This window comes from Apodemus sylvaticus, chromosome 3 (assembly GCF_947179515.1).
Source record: "Apodemus sylvaticus chromosome 3, mApoSyl1.1, whole genome shotgun sequence".
NCBI classification, from domain to species: Eukaryota; Metazoa; Chordata; class Mammalia; order Rodentia; family Muridae; genus Apodemus; species Apodemus sylvaticus.
The window spans coordinates 164,396,640-164,416,895 of NC_067474.1; the positions used below are offsets into that span (position 1 = coordinate 164,396,640).

Sequence of the window (20,256 nt, forward strand, 5' to 3'; positions counted from 1 at the left end):
TATGTATAATTAGCATAATTTACTAATAAAAAAACTTTGATTTCAAGAGATATATACATGGACACATTTAAGAGTCAACTATCATGGTGCCTCCAATTTTCAAAGTAATCAGAAAAAGTAAATAAAGTAACCAGGAGGCTGGTGAGATAGTTCAGGGGTTAAGAGTACTTGCTCTCTTCCAGAGGACCTGGGTTCAGTTCCCAGCAACCACATGAGATGGCTCAGAACTACCTGTTAATTCCAGAACCAGGAGATTCAATGCCTTCTAGACTTGGCAGGCACTGCAGGGCATATAAACTCATAAAGACACATCATAAACACATAATAAAAATGATTAAATAAATCTTTTTTTTTTTTTTTTTTTGGTTTTTCAAGACAGGGTTTCTCTGTATAGCCCCCTGGCTGTCCTGAACTCATTTTGTAGAGCAGGCTGGCCTCAAACTCAGAAATCCTCTGCCTCTCAAGTGCTGGGATTAAAGGCGTGTGCCACTACTGCCCTGCTTAAATAAATCTTTGAAAAAAATTTCATTGTACCGCTGGGTTTTTTTCCCCAGTTTCTCCGTAGTCTTGAAAAGTGAGCTGGATAGTCCTTTAGTATTCTCCCCTTAAAACCTGTTTACAATATGGGATTCTTCCACCAAAAAGAGAAATGTCTGCTTTTTCATCTAAAAATCACCATGTACAAAAGTCCTTTATCAGGGCTGGAGAGATGGCTCAGAAGTTAAGAGCACTGACTGCTCTTCCAGAGGTCCTGAGTTCAATTCCCAGCAACCACATGGTGGCTCACAACCATCTACAATGGGATCAGATGCCCTCTTCTGGAATGCAGGTATACTTATAGATAGAGCACTCATATACATAAAATAAATAAATATTTTTTTGAAAAAAACCTTTTATCTTGGGGATTTCGTCAATAAGTCTTTAAGTTAGTCAAACTACCATCACACACACACACACCCCAAAGTCACGAAGGTGTGATGGTGGCTTTCTCTACATGCAATGGCTAAGCATAAGTGGGAATAAACAATTTCTCGTCACCCTTGGGATTGGGGGGGAAATCAACCTCCAACTGAATTTTGATCAGAATTTGATAGTTCAAATAACAACACCTTTTAAAAAAATTGAAGCCCCTTCCCAAACCTGTTTGCTTATGAGCTTCCAAGGATCTTAATGTGTCATAAGGTGTGTGTGTGTGTGGTGTGTGTGTGTGTGTGTGTGTGTGTGAGTGCATGGAGGTCAGAAGGTTGGCACTGGCTAGAGTTACCTAGGATTGTGAGCTGTCTCACACAGGTGCTGCAAACCCAACTTCAGTTCTCTGTAGCAGTAGCAGGCTCAGTCATCTCTCCAACCTCTAGACATACACATTCTGAACTCCTACTAATAACCTGATGCCGCAGACACAGAGCTTAGTAAGGGAAGGGCCACGCCAGTGAGGTAGGGAGGGTAGACGGTGCACATGGCACACACTACATTCCAGTAGAGAGAAGCATTCTGAAGAACAGAAAGCAAAGCAGAAGACAGATGAGAAGTTAACAGGAGAAAAGGAGTGAGGGACACTAACGTGAAACTGACAGCAGCCAAGAGATAGCTGAGGAGCTCTGGCTCCTTGAAGCACCTGTTAGAGGGCTTTACCTCGCCCTGTAATTTCCTCTCGTGGCTTTTCACACAGTATTGATAAATACCAGTGTGGTTATCTGCCCAGTGGCAGCTTCTCCATAATTTTGAATTTCACAAGTACAGAGACCATACTGTCACTTACCACCCAAGCATCTGGCACATTTCTCTTTTGCAGATCTAAACAAATTCAACGACTGTCTTTTAAGTCAGGGACCAGCACACCATGGCCTGTGGGCTAGATCCAGATCGCAGGGGTCTGGGTCTAACTACATGGTAAGCAAAGCTTGAAGTGTTATTAAGGACCAGGAGTATGTCTTAGTGGTAGAATACTTGCCTAGCACATACATAAAGCTCCACCCAGTTCCATTCCCAACACAAATTTTTACTATCTGGCTTTTTGGAAAAATGCTTTCCAACTCCAGGTCTACCTCAACAATTTTGCCCAAGAGTCAGACATCACCTAGGTACTTTGGATGCAAATGATCAAGTCTCATGCCAGACCTAGTCAATCATTTATTCTAGGATGGACACAGCAGTCTCTGTTCTCACAAGACAATCCTCATTCTAGGATTCTGTGACACGTGACACCTGAGTCCTATTAGCTTACAATTCATGGAAGCACCAAGCAAGTGCATGAACAAGATAACCCGAGGTTGTAATTCTTAAAGCAGTGTGGATTTACAGAGCGTTTGTCTAGAATGCACAAAGCCCTAGATTCAATCCCCAGTACTTCGTAGCCCAGCCCATACCACTGATGCCAGCACCGGGGAGGTGAAGGCAGAAGGAACACAGGTTCAAAGTCATCTTTAGCTACACAGAAAGTCCAAAGGCAGAATGGGATACCCGAGACAATATCTCAACAATTTTTTTTTTTTTTTTAATTTTGAGACATGGTCTCACTATGTAGCTTTGGCTGACTGTCCTGGAACTCCCTATGTAGATCAGGCTAGCCTTGAATTTATAGGGATACATCTGCTTCTGTCTCCCTAGTACTGGGATTAAAGGCATATGCTACTGTGCTTGGCTAAAAAAGTAAGTGGACCTAGGATGAGCTGGGGTAGGAAGAATGGCACAGGAGCAGAGATTTGGAAGAGATAAGCATGACAGGAAACAAGTTGCAGTCATGAGGAAGTAAAACTGAAGAACAAAAGGCCAGAGGTATCTGCTCTGTGATATTAAGATATAAAACCAGAGATGGGCAAATAGCCACAATATGTAAAGCTTTGTAAACAATGTGACAATTCAGGTTTCAAAGGCCACTGACAGGAAGAGACTTGGATTTTAAAGATGGCTCTGGTTACTGCACGGACAGTGGGCGGCATGAGTTACAAACAGAAGCAAAGGCATACATACTTTTCAACAGTCGAGCCATCTTAGCTAGGTCTAAATTTTTAATAAGACCATTGATCCATTAAAAAAGCAACAGGTATAATTTTAGATTTTTTTTATGCACATTTACGTTTTGCCCACATGCAGTAGTATAGTGTGTGTGTCTGCTAGATCCCTGGAATTTGAGCTGGGGTTATGGGTAGTTGTGAGCGACCATGTGGGTGTGGTATTTGAACCCAGTTACTCTGTCAGAACAAGTGCTCTTAATCACTGAACCATCTTGCCAGCGCCCCCCCCCCCCTTCTCTTTTTGAAGATGCAGGATCTCGTGGAGCCAAGGCTGGCCCATGAGATCTCCCTGTCAGTTTCCTCACTGCTGAGATGACAGGAGTAAGCCATCATGCCCAGATATGGGCATTGCTTCTAAGATCAAAACAGCCCCCATCTCCCTTTTGGCACTGCCTGAAGAAGCTCTCTTCAAGTAGCAACTTTCCAACTGGTCTTCACGGCGCTGCATTTGTCTACCTACATCCTACCCTCTACACTGTGACCACAGTGATCTAATAAAGTACTCTCCCTGTAGACACTGGGTTGGTAGTTTCTCATACCAGTCTGGTCACACTACCTCCAGCCTCTTTGTCTTTTGTCCACCACGGCAGATGTGGCTTTCTGACCATCCCGAGTAACTAACATTTCCCCATCCTGACCTGCCCTCCTCCCTGGTCCTGCTTTCCCTTGTCCTCTTTGTTTTGGAAAACTGTGCTTTGCAAATGCAGCTGCACCGTGGGACGTGCTCTTAGTGCAGGGCTTCCTTCCTTCCTCCACAGACTTCTCCCATTGTCCTCTCTGGATATGGCTCTGCCAACAAATCCATCGTTGCACATACCATGCTGCACTGGAACTGCCTCTGTGTCCTAGGACACTAGGGATCTTAGAAACCTGCAATAGTTTCTTCCAGAACAGAAAAATATGAAGGACCTGGAGGGAAAGGATGTAAGATGTGGTACAGAACAATTCAAACTTTGCCTCTCCCATAAAGCACAGTATATTAAAAACTCATGTATATGGAATGCATGTATTATATTCTCATTTGCAATACACAATTTTCCAACATGAAAAAATGTTAGGACTATAAGTTTTTATGTAATTTATTTTTATTTTACTTTTGTGTGCGTTGGTGTTTGGCCTGCATGTCTGTGTGAGGGAGTAGGGACCACTGGAACCTGAATTCCAGACAGCTGCAAGCTGCCATATAGGTGCCAGGAATCGAACCCAGGTCCTCTGGAAGAGTAGCCAGTGCTTTTAACAGTCGAGCCATTTTAGCTAGGTCCAAATTTTTAGTAAGACTGCTGATCCATTAAAAACACCAAATCTGCCGGGCGGTGGTGGCGCACGCCTGTAATCCCAGCACTCTGGGAGGCAGAGGCAGGCGGATTTCTGAGTTCGAGGCCAGCCTAGTCTACAGAGTGAGCTCCAGGACAGCCAGGGCTATACAGAGAAACCCCATCTCAAAAAAACCAAATCCAAAAAACCAAAAGCCAAGCAAAGCAAAACAAAACAAAACAAAACACCCCACCAAATCAAAATTCTGCTTTGTCCTGTTTCATCTTTATCAAGACTAGCAATAATAATCTGAGTGCAGAAAAACCAAGGCTAAAGAAGAGAGAAAAGGTATGTCACTTAAAATAATTTCAAATTATGATTATGTAATAAAAAATTGAAAAGTTTAATATAAAATGAAATTAAAAATATCGTTCTTACTCATATATTAAGAGATTTTTTTTTTATTTAAGAGACACAGCACAAAGTATAACTTAAAGCATTTTCTTATCATTTTGTGCCACTAGAGACCAAGCCCAGGCCAGATTGTGTGGCTGGTTAAGTGCTAGTACCCTACTTAGCTACATTCTGGGGCCCCGAATTTCATAAAATAGAAAAGAACATTAAATGCAAAAGCTTGAAAGTCCATTTAAAACCACAGAGAAAAGGACACCTAGCACACAACTGTCTTCAGATGACACTGCAGGAGGGCCTGCTTCACTTGCCCCTCCTCTCCAGCGGTAAACAACACTTAAAAGATCATTCCAAAGTTTTATTTCATGAAGACTTTATTTTTTTTTAATATTACAAACTAACTCTCCCTTTCTGAGAAGGCAGTCTTACACTCAATCTTCAAGCATCGTTTTAAGAAATTGAGAGGAAACCCAGAGTTCATCAAGAGGAAGATTCACAACTTCTTTTACAGTAATACTAGGAAAAAGTGATACATTTCACAACCTAAAGTGGGCCACACTAAGTCTACCTAGAGCAGAGTTTAAAATGACATCAACTGGACAGATATGACGATGGTTTGTAATGAACCTGTCTCTAACAGGACGGAGCACAGCTTGCTTTACACTGAGCCTGACTGAGATTTCTTCATCTCACTGCAGTAGGCCACAGGAAGCGCCTCTGCTCTCAGGCTTCTGTGTAAGTCATTAAGGCGAGTCAACCAAGGAGCAGGAAGGTAGCAGCTCAGCAGGGACCATGGGAAGCCATGGAACTGCCAACTGATAGCACTGACGGAGTCAGGCGTTGCTGTAACAGACTCAGTGTTTTGTTTTTAGTATCTTACATCTAAAGCACAGAAGGTCAGTTCAAGTCACTTCAATGTAATAAACAGTTCCTATTTGTTCTATTACTTATGAAAGGACAAAAATTTGCTATACTAGAAGGATCAGAAGCAAGAGTAAAGGAAAGCCCTTTGGTTTAAATTTATTAACCAGATTTTGTAACTGGCCATAGAATTACAGTCTGGTCTGGAAAACCTTATCCAATAAAGTAGGACTCCACTATAGTCCTGGTAACGGCAGGTCACTTACAATGTCCCAAGCATGAATACTTTTCTCCATTTCACAATGGTAACACCTAGGAATATTTTCATAATAAAATAATGCTTTAATGAAGACGAGTTCTCTTTGGTTTTGTTTAATTTAAGCTGAGGGAGAGATACCACCGTATCAAAACAAAACCAAAAAAAAAAAAAAACCAACAACAAAAAACAAACAAATAAAAAAACAAGCTGGGCATACTGACACACCTCTAACTCCAGCCACTGTTGAAGCTGATGGAAAAGGATTACATGCTTGAGGCCAATGGGGGCCAATCAGGGAGACTCTAATGAAGGAATAAGATCCTCAAAAGCATGACGATGCTTTACACCGTTCAGTGAGTCAGTCAGGCAGTTCTGTACATAGTTTTCTAGGGTAAGTGCTCTCAATTGCACGAAAGGACACTGCTAGCATTGAATTCATTTCTTTCCTGGTTGTCTAGAAAATTAAGGGTTTCTTTAGATGTCTGGTCGGTTCAGTAATACAAGGGCACTTAGATTAGCAGAAGAACAAAGTAATTCTTTGGACTAACCCTGTTGGCAAAACACCACCCATATGTGTACATGAAACTAGTACAGAACTTTTCCCTGTACTCCTGGCCGGCAGCGGGGAGTTAACTTGCTCCTAGTGTTTAGTAGGTAGGAAAGGGAAGCATTTATCTGTAACAAAGTGAGTCTGTATGGACCTGAAGTATCTTCTTTCAATTTAGAACCTAAGTAATTAACATTTCAGATTTCAGAAAATGGATTTTTGACAAGAACCCAAATGGTCAGTATAATTACATGTGAAGAAGAAAGACAACTGTAGATTTACAGACCCACTGAAGTGATTGACTTTAGCCTACCAAAAGTACATTCAGACCAAATGGCACAGAGATTGTCGTCTTGATGACGTCAACACATAGCAGGCAGCGCTGAACCGGCCATATAAACTATCACTGAACACTAGAACTGTTCTAGTTATGAAAGGAAATAGATCTCCCCCAATTTTTTTAAGGAAAAAAAATGTTGGAAGCAATTTTCTGTGCATTAAGAAGACAGCATTTTCTTAAAAGAGAGAGAAAAAAGTCCACTACCATTAAAATTAATGTGCTCTAATAAAACAGTAGCCACACACAAAGCAGAAAAAAAAAAGCACATAACCACGGTCTTGAAGGCCTACTTGAGTGCTAGGCTATCTTGGCTGCAAGTTTTCACACCATTGGAATACAGACAGTTGGCACATGACTTGGTGTAACCTAGGAATCGTCAGCACTGTGAATTCTGGCAAGTTCTCCATACTGACTCTTAGAAAAGCTTCTGAAAAGTACAAGAGATAAAGAAGTATATAGAAAACCATTCTCTTCTTCCATTAAAATCCACCCTTTCTTTCTATTTTTTTCCCGTTTTTCTTCTTTCATTCAAAGAGGATTCTCTGTCGAGGCAAACTGCGAGCCCAGCGTGGGGAGGTGCGGTATGACAGAGCAGTGACTGTCCGTCAGGATTTAGCTTTCCTCGTTAGAGGATCCATGTGCATCACAACTGTTGACCGAGGGACAGTTCACTATCTATACGGCTCCAGACTCAACCGAAGTTCGTTTTTATGATCTCATCAGCTTTTGGAAAAAGGCAGCAAAGAGGTGTCCATCAGCCACCTTCTCGCCACACCGAGTCTCTTCTTCCTTGCACTAAATAATCTTCTTAGAAGCTTACACACATTGCTCAGAGCACACATTTTTGTTGATATTTCTGTTGGCATAATTTTAGCAAATATAGTTCATGCTGTGTGTGAGACAGTCAGTAAACTTCAAAGTACAAACCAAATAGAAACTGAGACAGCATCAATTTAAAGATTTTAGAGATATGACAAATTTTGTATATGTTCTGATAGTGTAAAAAATTACTGACTCGGTTCCTTAAAACTGTAGACTAAGATGATGCCGTGTAAGATGCAGTGCTATGCAGGAAAAAACATGTCTGAAGACTGTGGATTTCTGTTTGTAAAAATGCCAACAATACTTAATGAAAAAGACAGACATGGAGGTGAAGTCTAAAGCTATGTCCACATGGCTGATGCCGTTTTTCAGCCAATTTCCAATGTGTATGGATAACAAGATGCATTTCTTCAATATATCAAATTCTTCTTTTGAGCATTTCCACAAAACAAGAGGCAGGTCTTTTGGAATATCAAAGCACTATTAAAAAAAAAAAAAAAACTTACACCAAAACAAGAGAAGCCAGTGTAAGTACATTAATGATCTAGGCACCATAGAGGAAAGTATCAGAAAAATGTAGGGCCTTGACACTTTATGCCCAATTCTAGACCCTGCCCATTGATGATGCACAATCAAAGGGAGGCATTGAAACATTTACCAGTGTTTTACATTTTAACAATAAAGACCAGTTAGTATTTATAGGAACACAACATTAAAATCATAAGGCACCAGAGCAGGCACCAACTCAGTCCATGAACTAACATTAACACTGCCTTTCCTTTGCTAGAACTTCAAGTTTGTCCAGTAATCTACTTAGACTGTGGTTTCTCGACCCGCCTTGAGATTGGGTGCTGAGAATTGTCTCCTCATCCTTGGGGGCGTCACAAACTGGTTACAGTGGCTGGGCCTGTCAGTCTGCTTTGGACAGCAACTGGCTACACTACCCTCCACCTGACCTCCAGTGTTATAATTACAGTAAGACTGACGGTGTTGGTGAATGTGACGCTTGGCCTGGAAAGTTTGTAGATCAGCAGTGGGGTGACCGCTGGGGGAGTTTAGGGACTCCGAGGAGGCAGCTGCCTGGCAGCGCGTGTTTTTCGTTTGGCCATTGTTGAGAGAATTGCTTCTCCAACGTAGCTGAGGTGGTGGTTGTTGATTGATAATCTGCTGCTTGCTAACTTGGATATGATCCTGACTTCTTGTGCCCTGGGAGCCCCAGGCTGACTGGGCATCTTTAGAAGCTGCTCTACCCACTTTTTCTTGGCTTTCTTCCTTATTTCCTTTTCTTCCTTCTTCCTCTTTTGGAATTCTTAGTTCAATAACCTCATCTTCTGTTATAATAATATGTGTCCCAGGACTCCAAGAGTTTCTGTGTTTAGGATTGCTCTTAAAAGGAAAGCGGGGCTTCCGGTTCTCAGGGGGGATAAACCTGTGGGGTACATTCTGCCGACGAAGCTGCTTCGTTATCTCTTGCTGTTGCAGGTTCTTAAACCGAATCTGCTCCTGCCTCATCCAGCGTAGACGTCCACGCCTAAAAGCTGGATCCCCATTCATCAGCTGGGAAACCCGTTCTTCTTTGCCAAGTTCTCCACTCTCTCCTTTACTGACACTGTTATCGGAGATGCTGTTAGCACTAGCAACTAGGGGCTCTCTTGTTTTGTGGTTTCCTTGGCTCTTCTGTTCCTGTGATCCAATCAATGGCAAGACTTTCTCCATTTTGAGCATTTTATTTCTTAAGACTTTGATCTCTTCATCTTTCATATTATTTTGCTTTTTGACTTCTTGCAAAATATCTTCCAGCTTGTCTATGTGAACCTTGAGGTCATCTACATCTGTCCCGCCTCTCCCAGTGACCATCATATCTTCAATCTTCTCGTCCCCTACCCCAACAGTATCCCAGACATCCCTGGCCACAGCCCTCCAAGAGTCCCGCTCATTGGGATCTTTCTTCCCATACATGGCACAAAGCTCTTTCATCTTAACAATGGCCAAGGCTTCGATCTCCTGCCGACTGTGCCTAAAATCATTGAGGGCAACCTCATAGCAAATCTCTTTCACAGCCTGAATCTTAAGATCTGAGATGGTGACCCACTTGGAATCTTTACTCAGGCGCCTTCGTTGTGGGATCTGATACATTTTAATTGGCTCTCGTTTCTTTCCACTGCTGGGGAGGCCACACTTTTTAACAATGGTTTGTAACTTGCTGGGAGGTAGCTTTTCTCTCAGAGAAGTAATCAGTTTCCAGCTCTCTTCACAGGATCTCTTGTCAGAATCGTCCCCGCTATCAGAATCCGCGTCCTTTGGAAAAACAAAATAAAAAAAAATGGCCCCCAAATAACCAAAATTAAAATGTAAAAAGGAAAATCAAATTGATGAAAAAGCAAGCAAAATGCTTTAAACAAATTTAAAAACAAAACAAAAATCTAAAAACAAATTTAAAACACCCAAAAACCAAAACAAAATCTAGATGAGGAAATCTCTTAAGACCTATGCATATGTGGATCACTATTAATATAAAGATTTATTTGTATTTCTAATCCAAATTCCCACTTTCTGGGATACATGAAACATACTTCTTGGAGGGCTGAACAGTCTCTCACTCAGGTCATAAGAACTTAGTAACCTAGTGTGAGGATGCACCTCCGCCACGGGAGGGAATGCGGAATCCCTAAGTCCGCACATGCTGACCGCCCACACAGCACTCTCCCACATTTGCCTTGGTTATTGCTGTTGCTTCCTCCAGAATCTCCTTCCCCAAGAGTGAGCACGGATGCGTACAAAGATGTGACGAGCAGGCGGATTAGCAAAGGTTAGTAAGGCTGCGGACGCCAAGTTTGGTTTAGCGTTACTAAAATGAGCGTCCCTAGAAAACAGTTAGACAGAAAGTAGAGAAAGAAGCAAACAGATGATGTTAAAGTGTAAGAACTCCTATTTGCAGACTACGTAAGGTTCTTATCAGGCAGATTCCCTTTCCTATTAGATGGGATGGCTTTGCAACTCTCTAGAAGCAGACACTGGATTTATCATTTATATTAAGGTTTGTTACTCAGAGAACAAGAAAACATTAAAAAAAGATCACAGCTTATTTTTTTACTTTTTTAACACAAGACAATACCACCCTCTAACGTTTTAAGAAGTTACTAGAACAAAAATTAAGCTGAGCAAGCAGTCTTTCACTAACTATAATTAAAAGTTTCCAGGGTGATAGCACATTTTAAACCTGCTTCCATAGGAGAGGGGGCTGGGACTTTGTCCATGCTAGGCAAGCACTCGGCAACTCTAGCATCATAGAGTATTCCAGAAGCCAGGCATACAAGCTTACGCCTGTAGCCTTACACAGGTGAGCCTGAGATTGGAGGATTGCCGCAAGTTCCAGGACAATCTGGGCTTAGTATAACATTGTCCCCAAACAACAACTACAAAAATCAACCAAAACGATTTCTACAGATGAAACAATTCACGTTTTCTATTTAGGAAATTCAGGTGATTTCCAGCTACTTGAGGACTACTACTTTTAAGTGGCACTGCTGCCAATAAAAACAAAGAAGAAAGTGTATACAAAATGGACCACTTGGGCTGTCTTTTAGTTATCTAAGCTGCAGCATCATTTCTTTTCAAAAACAAAAAACAAAAAACAAAAAAAAAAACCAAAGCTAGGCTGAAAATGTTGTGGCTTCACAACAGTTTCAGGTTCTTCTCCTTTTCCTTTTTTTTTTTTTTTTTTTTTTTTGAGACAGGGTTTCTCTGTGTAGCCCTGACTGGACCTCACTCTGTAGACCACCACCATCCATTTTTTTTTTTTTTTAAAGATTTTTACTTCTCAGCCAGGCAGTGGTGGTGCACGCCTGTAATCCCAGCACTTGGGAGGCAGAGGCAGGCAGATTTCTGAGTTCAAGGCCAGCATGGTCTACAGAGTGAGTTCCAGGACAGCCAGGGCTATAGAGAGAAACCCTGTCTCGAAAAATCCAAAAAACCAAAAAAAAAGAAAGAAAGTTTTTACTTCTCTCTCTCTCTCTCTCTCCCTCCACCTCCCTCCCTCCCTGTGTATGTGTGTATGTGTGTGTCTGTGTGTCTGTGTCTTGCCTACATGTTACTATGTGCACCACGAGCATGCCTGGTGCCAGCAGAGGGCAGAAGTGATACTGAATCCCCTGGGACTGGAGTTGCAGATATTTTGTGCTTTCATATGGGTACTTGAACTTGAAACTAGGTCTTCCGGTAGAGCAACAAGTGCTCTTAGCTGTTAATCCATCTTTCTATGGGTTTGGGTATTTTGCCTGCACATATGTCAGTATACTATATGCAGTCTAGTGCCCAAGGAGGTCAAAAAGAAGTTGGATCCCCCTGGAACTGGAATTAAAGATGATTGGGAGCCGCTGGAAATGATCCTCTGGAAGAGCAGCTAGTACTTTTAGCAACTAAGTCATCTCTCCAGCTCTCCTAACCAACTGTTCTTAATGCAAATTTTTCTTGCCTGTGATTATCAAAGCTGTTTCTCGGGGTAGCCCTGACTATCACTGAACTCACTCTATGGACCAAGTTCAGAGATCCACCTGCCTCTGCCTCCTGATTGCTGGGATTACAGACATGTGCCACCACCGCCCACTAACATCAAAACAGCATATCTTATTTTCCAGACACAACTATCTGTACATGTGGTCATCTTAGGAAGGAATTAAAACACAGTATCTGCAATAATAATACTGATTAGATGTTTGAACTTAAAGACACTGCTATTGATTTGCACTTCTTCCAAATAGGTACTAAACCCACTTATAAACACTACTTGAAAATTTAACAAGGAAAAGCAGATCAAGGTGAAATTGCAGATTCTATACTTTCTTATACTTTTGTGGTATATGCATGTATGTACCTGTGTGCAGGCCAGAGGTCTGTGTTGGTCCTCTGTCTCTCTAAACCGTGTGTTTTGAGACAGGATCTCTTGCTAAACCCTAGGAGCTTGCTATTTGCACTAAACTGGTTGTCTATGGGCCCCCAGCATCCAGCTGGCTCTCCTCCCAGTTTAGATTAACACATGCCTCCATACCTGGTTTCACACGGGCACTGGGGCATCCAAACCCAAGTCCTCAGGCTTGCACAGCATATACTTTACTCATTATGACATCTACTTGTTCCCTGTTCTCCTTTTTTAGTTTTAAAAAGCAGAATGGGAGCTCTAAGTACAGTTTAGGACAAAGGCCTTGGGGAGGCAGCTGCCGTGCCTGGCTCCACCTCTTGAGGCGAGGCAGTTGCCCTGCCCGGCTCCTTCCCTGGGTCTCTTCGCTTGTGCAGCAGCTACTTTACCAACCGAGCCCTCTCCTGTCCTCAAGACATCAGGAGAAGAAAACGCTTGTCTGACTTGAGTGGGTTTTTTCCCACTATGTAAACTTAGTTTTGTACAAATTACCTCACATTCTTTCACATAAATATTATCTCATTTCTCGGCTATTTTTCTTTTATAATTGCTTAGGGATAAAGTGAATATTTCTGAATCTAGAAAATGGCAAGTATTCTAATCACTACTTAAGTGTCAGACTTGAGAAATCAAAGATACCTTTAAATTCTAAAATGAAACAATAGTCTATATAAATTCAAAAACTCAAATCAGTCACAATTTTCTTCCTTTTAAAAATTACTATTAAACTAGTTCTTTACAACTCAAATTTACCACCGTATCTCATTCTAACCATGATACAAACACACGTTTTAAGTCCCATTTCAACTAAAGAAGATGTAATGCTATTTGAACTCATTGATTACAGAGCTGGAAATACTACTTGGGCCTTGCGACTTCACCTGTCACTAAAAGTTTCGTCCATGTTTACTGTATAACAAATGCATAATGGGCCTGACAGAAAGTCCTACAAATGAATACATGAAACTGTGAAAAAGAAGAGACAGGAAAGGTTGAAAATGCAAGGCTGGAAGACAGAGGATTCAAGAGCACTGACTGTAAGAGAAGCTCAGACACAGGAGAGGGGTGCATCATTACAGAAAACTCAGTACCCTCAACTTTAAAAAATTATGGAATAGCCGGGCGATGGTGGCGCACGCCTGTGATCCCAGCACTCTGGGAGGCAGAGACAGGCGGATATCTGAGTTCGAGGCCAGCCTGGTCTACAGAGTGAGTTCCAGGACAGCCAGGGCTACACAGAGAAACCCTGTCTCGAAAAACCAAATCCAAAAAAACCAAAAAAAAAAAAAAAAAAAAAAGGAAAAAATTATGGAATGTCTATATGTATGTAAGTGCATGCATGTGTGTGTAATGAATGCCTGCTCATGATGCAGCACGTGTGGAGGTCAGAGAACAATTGCCGGAGTCAGTTCTCTCCTGCCACCGTGTAGGCTGCAGAGATGAAATTCAGGTCATCAGGTTTGACGGTAAATACCTTTATCCACCAAGCCATTCAGTGGGTTCTGAATTCCGATTTTTAATGCTGTCATTATGTTAAAAATTATAGTATTTGATATTTAATAATATCTAAAAATAATTTATGAATATTTTAATAAAATACTTAGTGAAAACAGCAATTTCTTCATATTCTCTCAATCTTTATAGGGTACATATTGGTTGACTAATACAGAATCATAAAAACACATTCTATCAGTAGACAGCTAGACTTCTAGATAGAAAGCAACTTCCTTGTTACAAGGGAATCACCCTTACTGTCCTAGCTTACCTTCAGATCCACAGAACAAACGACAACCAGAACATCATTACAGTCTATGAGTGTCCCCCTAAAAACCAACACTAAGTAGATCCTAAAGACAACTTACTTTCTTCTCTTTGTCAGCATTTCTTTCTCCTTCCCTCCTACCCTTCCTTCCTTTCCCCAGGATTGAACCAGAGCCTCTGTAGGCTGTGTCATTCCTTTAACTATAACCCCGTGCCTTCTTTTGTTTGTTTTAGATTTGTAGGCAGCATCTTGCTGAGCTATGCAAACTTGCTATGAACCTGTGATCCTCTTGTCTCAGACTTGTAGGTAGCTGGATTTCAAATGTGTCAGGCTCTATCAGTGTCTTTATGTCAAGGCATACAGTGATCATCAACGTCTGGTAATGGAGAGCACCAGACATTATCACTCTTTAATGCCTATTTGGACAGTGTGTTCCCACGGCCACTAGCACCATCACGACCAGGGAACTTCTGAGGAACTCAGATCCCAGACCCCACCCCCGGGCTCAATCACTACCTATGCTTTTAAAAGATTCCCAGTGATTGAGGGGCACTGAGATAAGCTACAAGACTCCAGTTTAAGGTTTAGATCCATAATTTAGCAGATATTTAAGGCCACTATGAAAGCAAATTTTTAACGCACATATATGTACAGTAACATTGTTTTCAGCCTTAGTCTCAACTATAAACTAAAGGCAATGTTGTATATTTCACTTATATACACATCTGTCTAACAGAGTTATTACCAGGATCAAGTAAAATGAAAGATGTTAAATCTCTTTGTAAATTACAAAGTACTCTATGTTTAAATAGGAGACACTATTGTTAATAAATCGGGCTTAATTACACCTTTCCTCCTTGACGTCTCCCAGACCATCAGAGGCATGTTATTAAATTATACTACATAATTATGATAAAAAGACTACTTCATATGTCACAACTCTTTCAAGCCCTAACCATTAAGGCCAAAGCCAAGTGAGCTTTCTATAGATACTGTCCTTATAACACTGATATTAGCTTGCTCCAAGTGCGTAATTTATTCTTCCAATCCATAGTTTTGAGAACTATAACTTTAAAGATAATAAATTAAGTGGTTTAACCCACTACCAAGAACCAAGTGCTCCAACCAAGGCTGCTTTACTTACTGTCTTAGCATTCATGGTTCACAAAGCAATAGTTCTCCAACAGAACAGAGAGAGCATGGCATAAGGTTAAAACCTGTATGTTGTATTTCATGTTACAAGAAGAAGCCAGCATCCTCCCCCTAGTTTCTCATTAATACCCCTTTAAGGAAAAAGTAACTTCCTAAACTATATCAATTGCATTTAATCCTCTTTGTAGCCCTGGAAGTCCTGGCACTCTCTCTGCAGCCCAGTTTGGCCTCATAGATCCTCTAGCCTTTCCCTCCTGAATGCTGGGATCAACGGTGTGTGCTACCACACCCAGCACCATGGAACTTCTTACTACCAGGGCTTTGTGGCTGGCCTTACTATTAAAATCTGCTAAGAGCAATTTATTTATTCATAAGACATTTTTATAAAACCTTAGAAATCAATTGTCATCATAAAGTACTAACCCACTAGGACTGAGATGGCGCGCTGACTTTCCAACTGCTTCCCAAAGCCTCCCTCAGTCCAGGGCCAGCAGTATCCCTCTCCTGAGATGGGTATGCAGCCCCACTACACTGGTACCACAAAAGCCACTGAGAACCTTACTGAGAATTCAGACTCCATGCAGGGCAACAGAAAAGGATTAACACATGCAACTGTGCAGCAACACTTTTAGACACAATTTAACTTTAAAGAAAAAAAAAACAAAAACAGAACAAAAGAAAAACAACCTGCTCAGCACAAGAACAATTCCATGTCAGCCCGAGAGCAGAGAATTAGTACTATCAGGTGGCCATAGACAAAACCAAGGCAAACGCCCACCAACTTCAACATTCAGCTACTGTCATTTAAAGGACCACTCCTGGGGCACATTAAAAAGGCACCACTGAAGGCAACGGTGTCAGAAGGCTCTCACCATTTCTTCAAAAGATCTAATTTGAAGAAATAACAGGTTCTAAATAGCACCTTTCTGGATGTTTTCTTGGACTAAGATTGCCAGAAGATATCTGACAGTCCCAATGAGAGCCTATTAGAGGTGTGAGAGCAATTGCCCTTCCCAGTAGCTGCAGATTCAGGACAGATTCCTACCAGTCTCTGCTGCTCCAGAAGAAGATCAGCTTCCTCCTTCTCCTTTTTGTAAAGGATCTCCATTTCCTGAAGCCTACAAGTAAAAGGAACGACAGAAACAAACTATCAAAATAAGAATGAGCTATGAAACGGCCAGGCTGCTTGTGAAAGCCACGGATCGCTCCAAGGCGTCACACTGGACGCAGGCACTCAGGTATTACCTTTTCTCCATCTCCTGCTTCATATCAATTCCTTGTTTCTCGAGAAGCTCTCTCTGTGCAAACGTCCAGTCCACAGGCTCGGAGGGGGTCTCTGCAGAGGGGGTCTTCTCCCGCTCTGCTCGTGCTTGCTCAGGGTGGTTAAAACGAAAAACATGGTTTTTACCCATGATGATACGGTTCCCTAAACAAAAAAGAAATGGGGGTAAGAATTTATCTGTTTTACAGTGATGTGAGCAAATCCAGAGCCCTGTAGACTCTAGCAAGTGTCCTACCTATCAGCCACAGCCCCAGCTCAAAGGAGTCCATTCTAATAAACAGTGTCTAGTTTTTAAAATGTTAATCTTGCCAGACAGGTGGCTCAGGCTTGCAATCCTAGCACTCTGGAGGCCAAGGCAAGAGGCTTGCAACTTTGAGGACAACCTGGGCTACACAGGAAAAGAAAAATAATTTTACTCTCTTACTATAAGAAGGCAGCTACTAGGCTGAGTGTGATGGCCCATGCTTTCAATCCCAGTACTCAGGATGCAGAGAAAGGAGATCTCTGTGAGGCCTACTTCGTCTATACAGTGAATTCTAGGTCAGCCAGTACTACTTAATGAGTCCCTGTCTCAAAAACAATAAAAATAACCAAGGAAGGAATGACAAAAGCAAAATTAAAAAAGCAGCTCTGCAGTTTTACAAGACCATGAATCCTAGGGTAAGTTAGCCTTATAACAGCCCACGTGTGCGCAGCTCACAGAAGCCACAAGTGCGTTCCTGATGACGTCAGAGCTCTCCTCTGAGCCTCACCTGAGCGCAGCTGCACGGGATCGGCCACCCTCTTGCCATTCACATACGTTTCTGAGCGTTCGCAGGGCTCCAACATCACAACAACTAGGAAGAACACAAACGATGTTATTACCATAAACTAGTGCACCCAAACAAGGACAAATGGGTCACCATCAGGACTCGTGGGAAACAGGGTGGATCCTTGCCACCAAGAGACTAAGTGTCTACGAGACCGGGGTTTTCTGTTAGTTTCTTTGTGTGGAGTTTTGCTATTTTTGTTTGTTTCAAGATTCTACAAATAATATCAGTATAGGACTCTGGGAGGCAGAGGCAGGCGGATTTCTGAGTTTGAGGCCAGCCTGGTCTACAGAGTGAGTTCCAGGACAGTCAGGGCTATACAGAGAAACCCTGTCTCGAAAAAACCAAATCCAAAAAAACAAAATCAGTATAGGAAGCTATTGGGAGCTATTATTTTATTTATTGGGAACTAATATTTAACTAAATATCACAAGCCTCAGAAGATAGAAAATACTAATTTTGATAAAATCTGATACAGCACAAATATTAAGTATGATACACAAACCAAAGCTAACACTGCGTTTGAGGAAGCATTATACGTTCAGGGAAAATGCCATCATTTAGCTGCTGTCATGTTAATGAACTGTGCTGGGGTGGAGACTCATACAAAATTGAGTCTCCCGTTACCTAAAACAGTAATTTTTCTCTTACTTTCTTCTATTAAATAGTTAACATTCAAGACCAAACCTCGTTGCCCTTGCCGACATCGTGTGTTCTTGGCAGGAAGAAAGGCCTCTTTGTTCCTGCTATTCTCATGCTAAGTAGCTATGTCTGTCCTCGCATTTATAAACATCGCAAGCTTCTCCATTTTTCAATATTGACTGACCAAAACTTTCCACTAACAGAGATGGGGAATTCCAAATCTTAAAAGAAGTTCTCATACTTCAGGGGAAAGTTGCTTGAGAAATGAAAACACAAAACTCTCACCTTCGCCAGTGTTGTTCCTCTCACTCCGAAAGATACAATGTTCTTCTTTGATGTGGGCCCCGCTCAGCACTATGTCCTGGCGCCGCTCTGCGTCTGCTTGGCCAACCCTGACAGGCACAAGGGAAAGTGTTTCCCAGGGAAATTCAGACACAAAAGGCACTTATAGACAATGAACTGCTTTCTCCCTAAGAACATTCTTGGATATATAAAAAAATGCACCTTTTTTTTTTATATTGGAGGCTTTCAACTACAAATTCTGTGCTGGAGTGTGACAAGTCTCCCTGCATAAGCAATGCACTGGAGTGTGACGAGTCTCCCTGCATAAGCAATGCACTGGGAGAGCAACCCACGAGGGTAATGTACACACCATGAGAAACAGGGCAAAGCAACTGCTCTAGTGAATATTGCATGTATGTTGTTACAGAGTAACTGTCATTCAAGTTCTCCTAGAGGAAACTAAGTGCTAACAACCGAGAGAAGATAATTTGTAATCAATTCAGAGAGAGATAGAAAATTATTAAAAATTTTAAGAGAATTTCCTTTAGTTATCAATTATCTAGAAAAATATAAAGTAGCTCAAACAAAGCAAATATACCTTGTAATTCCATCCTTGATATAATAGAGCAAACACTCTGACATCAGTGGGTCTTCATTGAGGTTAACAAGATGTGGAGTCTGAAAAAGGTTACAGAGTATCACTGTGGGGGGAGACACCGGGAGACGCAGAGACAGAGAGAGACACACAGAGAGAAAGACAGAGAGAGAGAGAGAGAGAGCGCTGTAGCAACAGGGCTCCCCAGGTGCGCAAGGGAGAGGCCCGAAGTCCCAGCTGTAACTCTGTAACCAATAAAAACTCGCTCTACAGGCCTCCTCAGACTACTATCACATCCTGTGTAAACCTAAGTTCAGCCAGGCAGTGGTGGCACACGCCTTTAATTCCAGCACTCAGGAGGCAGAGGCAGGTGGATTTCTGAGTTCCAGGACAGCCAGGACTATACAGAGAAACCCTGTCTCGAAAAACCAAAAAAGAAAAAAAAAAAAAAAAAGGATCTGAGTTCGGCTGGGTATGGGGCCACTCTGGAGGAATAATGGGCTAGAGACAGCTCAGTAGGTGAGAGGCACATGGGAATCAAAGGACAACTTGAGAAGGTGGAGCTCTCCTTCAACCTTCTGGGGTCTAGGGTTCAAGTTCAGCTTGTCTGGTTAGTGTAGGGAGCACCTCTATGAGAGGAGTCAAGACCAGATCCTCACAATGTGAAAGCATCGTGAACACAAAGGAAAAGTTAAAATAGACCAAGTCTTGGACAAGTTAAATACAATTTTTGTAAATACGTAGATTAAAAATCCTAAAACAGGCTGGAGAGATGGCTCAGAGGTTAAGAACACTGACTGCTCTTCCAAAGGTCCTGAGTTCAATTCCCAGCAAACACATGTGGCTCACAATCATCTGTAATGGAATCTGATACCCTCTTTAGGCATGCAGGTATACATCCAGATAGAGCACTTATATACAATAAATAAATATTTTTAAAAAGATAAAAATAAAAATCTTAAAACAGCTAGGATTTAAGACAGCCCATGCCTTTAGTCCTAGCACTAAGGCGGCAGAGGCAAGTGGAACTCTCTGAGTTTGAGACCAGTCTGATCTGCAGAGCAAGTTTCAGGTCTCAAAAAACAAACAAAACAAACCAACAAAAACATAACACGGATTTTTCAGTTTTAATTAAAATATTCATATCCCTTTTAAAATATGAAGTTCTATTTTATTAAAATATTCAGTCCCTTCTATAATTTTCATAGCTCTAGTTATTGTCATTATATGTATTTACCTTACTGGAAAAATTTTTTAAAGTTACTAACAGCCAACAGCATAAACATCTTCTAAAACTGCTCTTCATCTA

The 20,256-nt window shown here is 41.6% G+C and overlaps 1 protein-coding gene across 4 annotated transcripts in view; it reads right to left on the bottom strand.

The window, feature by feature from the left end:
• Window positions 1–20,256, bottom strand: part of Kif1b (kinesin family member 1B) — a 128,155-nt gene that overhangs the window by 48,737 nt on the left and 59,162 nt on the right. For 3 of the 4 annotated variants that reach the window (XM_052178171.1, XM_052178169.1, XM_052178168.1), the window contains exons 16-20: window positions 18,951–19,030; window positions 18,356–18,462; window positions 17,372–17,455; window positions 16,583–16,763; window positions 16,383–16,455 (exon numbers count right to left, since the gene is read on the bottom strand). In XM_052178171.1, coding sequence (XP_052034131.1) covers window positions 16,383–16,455; window positions 16,583–16,763; window positions 17,372–17,455; window positions 18,356–18,462; window positions 18,951–19,030 — 525 coding nt within the window. Of the gene's footprint in view, window positions 1–5,035; window positions 9,807–16,382; window positions 16,456–16,582; window positions 16,764–17,371; window positions 17,456–18,355; window positions 18,463–18,950; window positions 19,031–20,256 lie in introns of those variants that run through there. The other variant, XM_052178170.1, reaches the window with a different exon arrangement.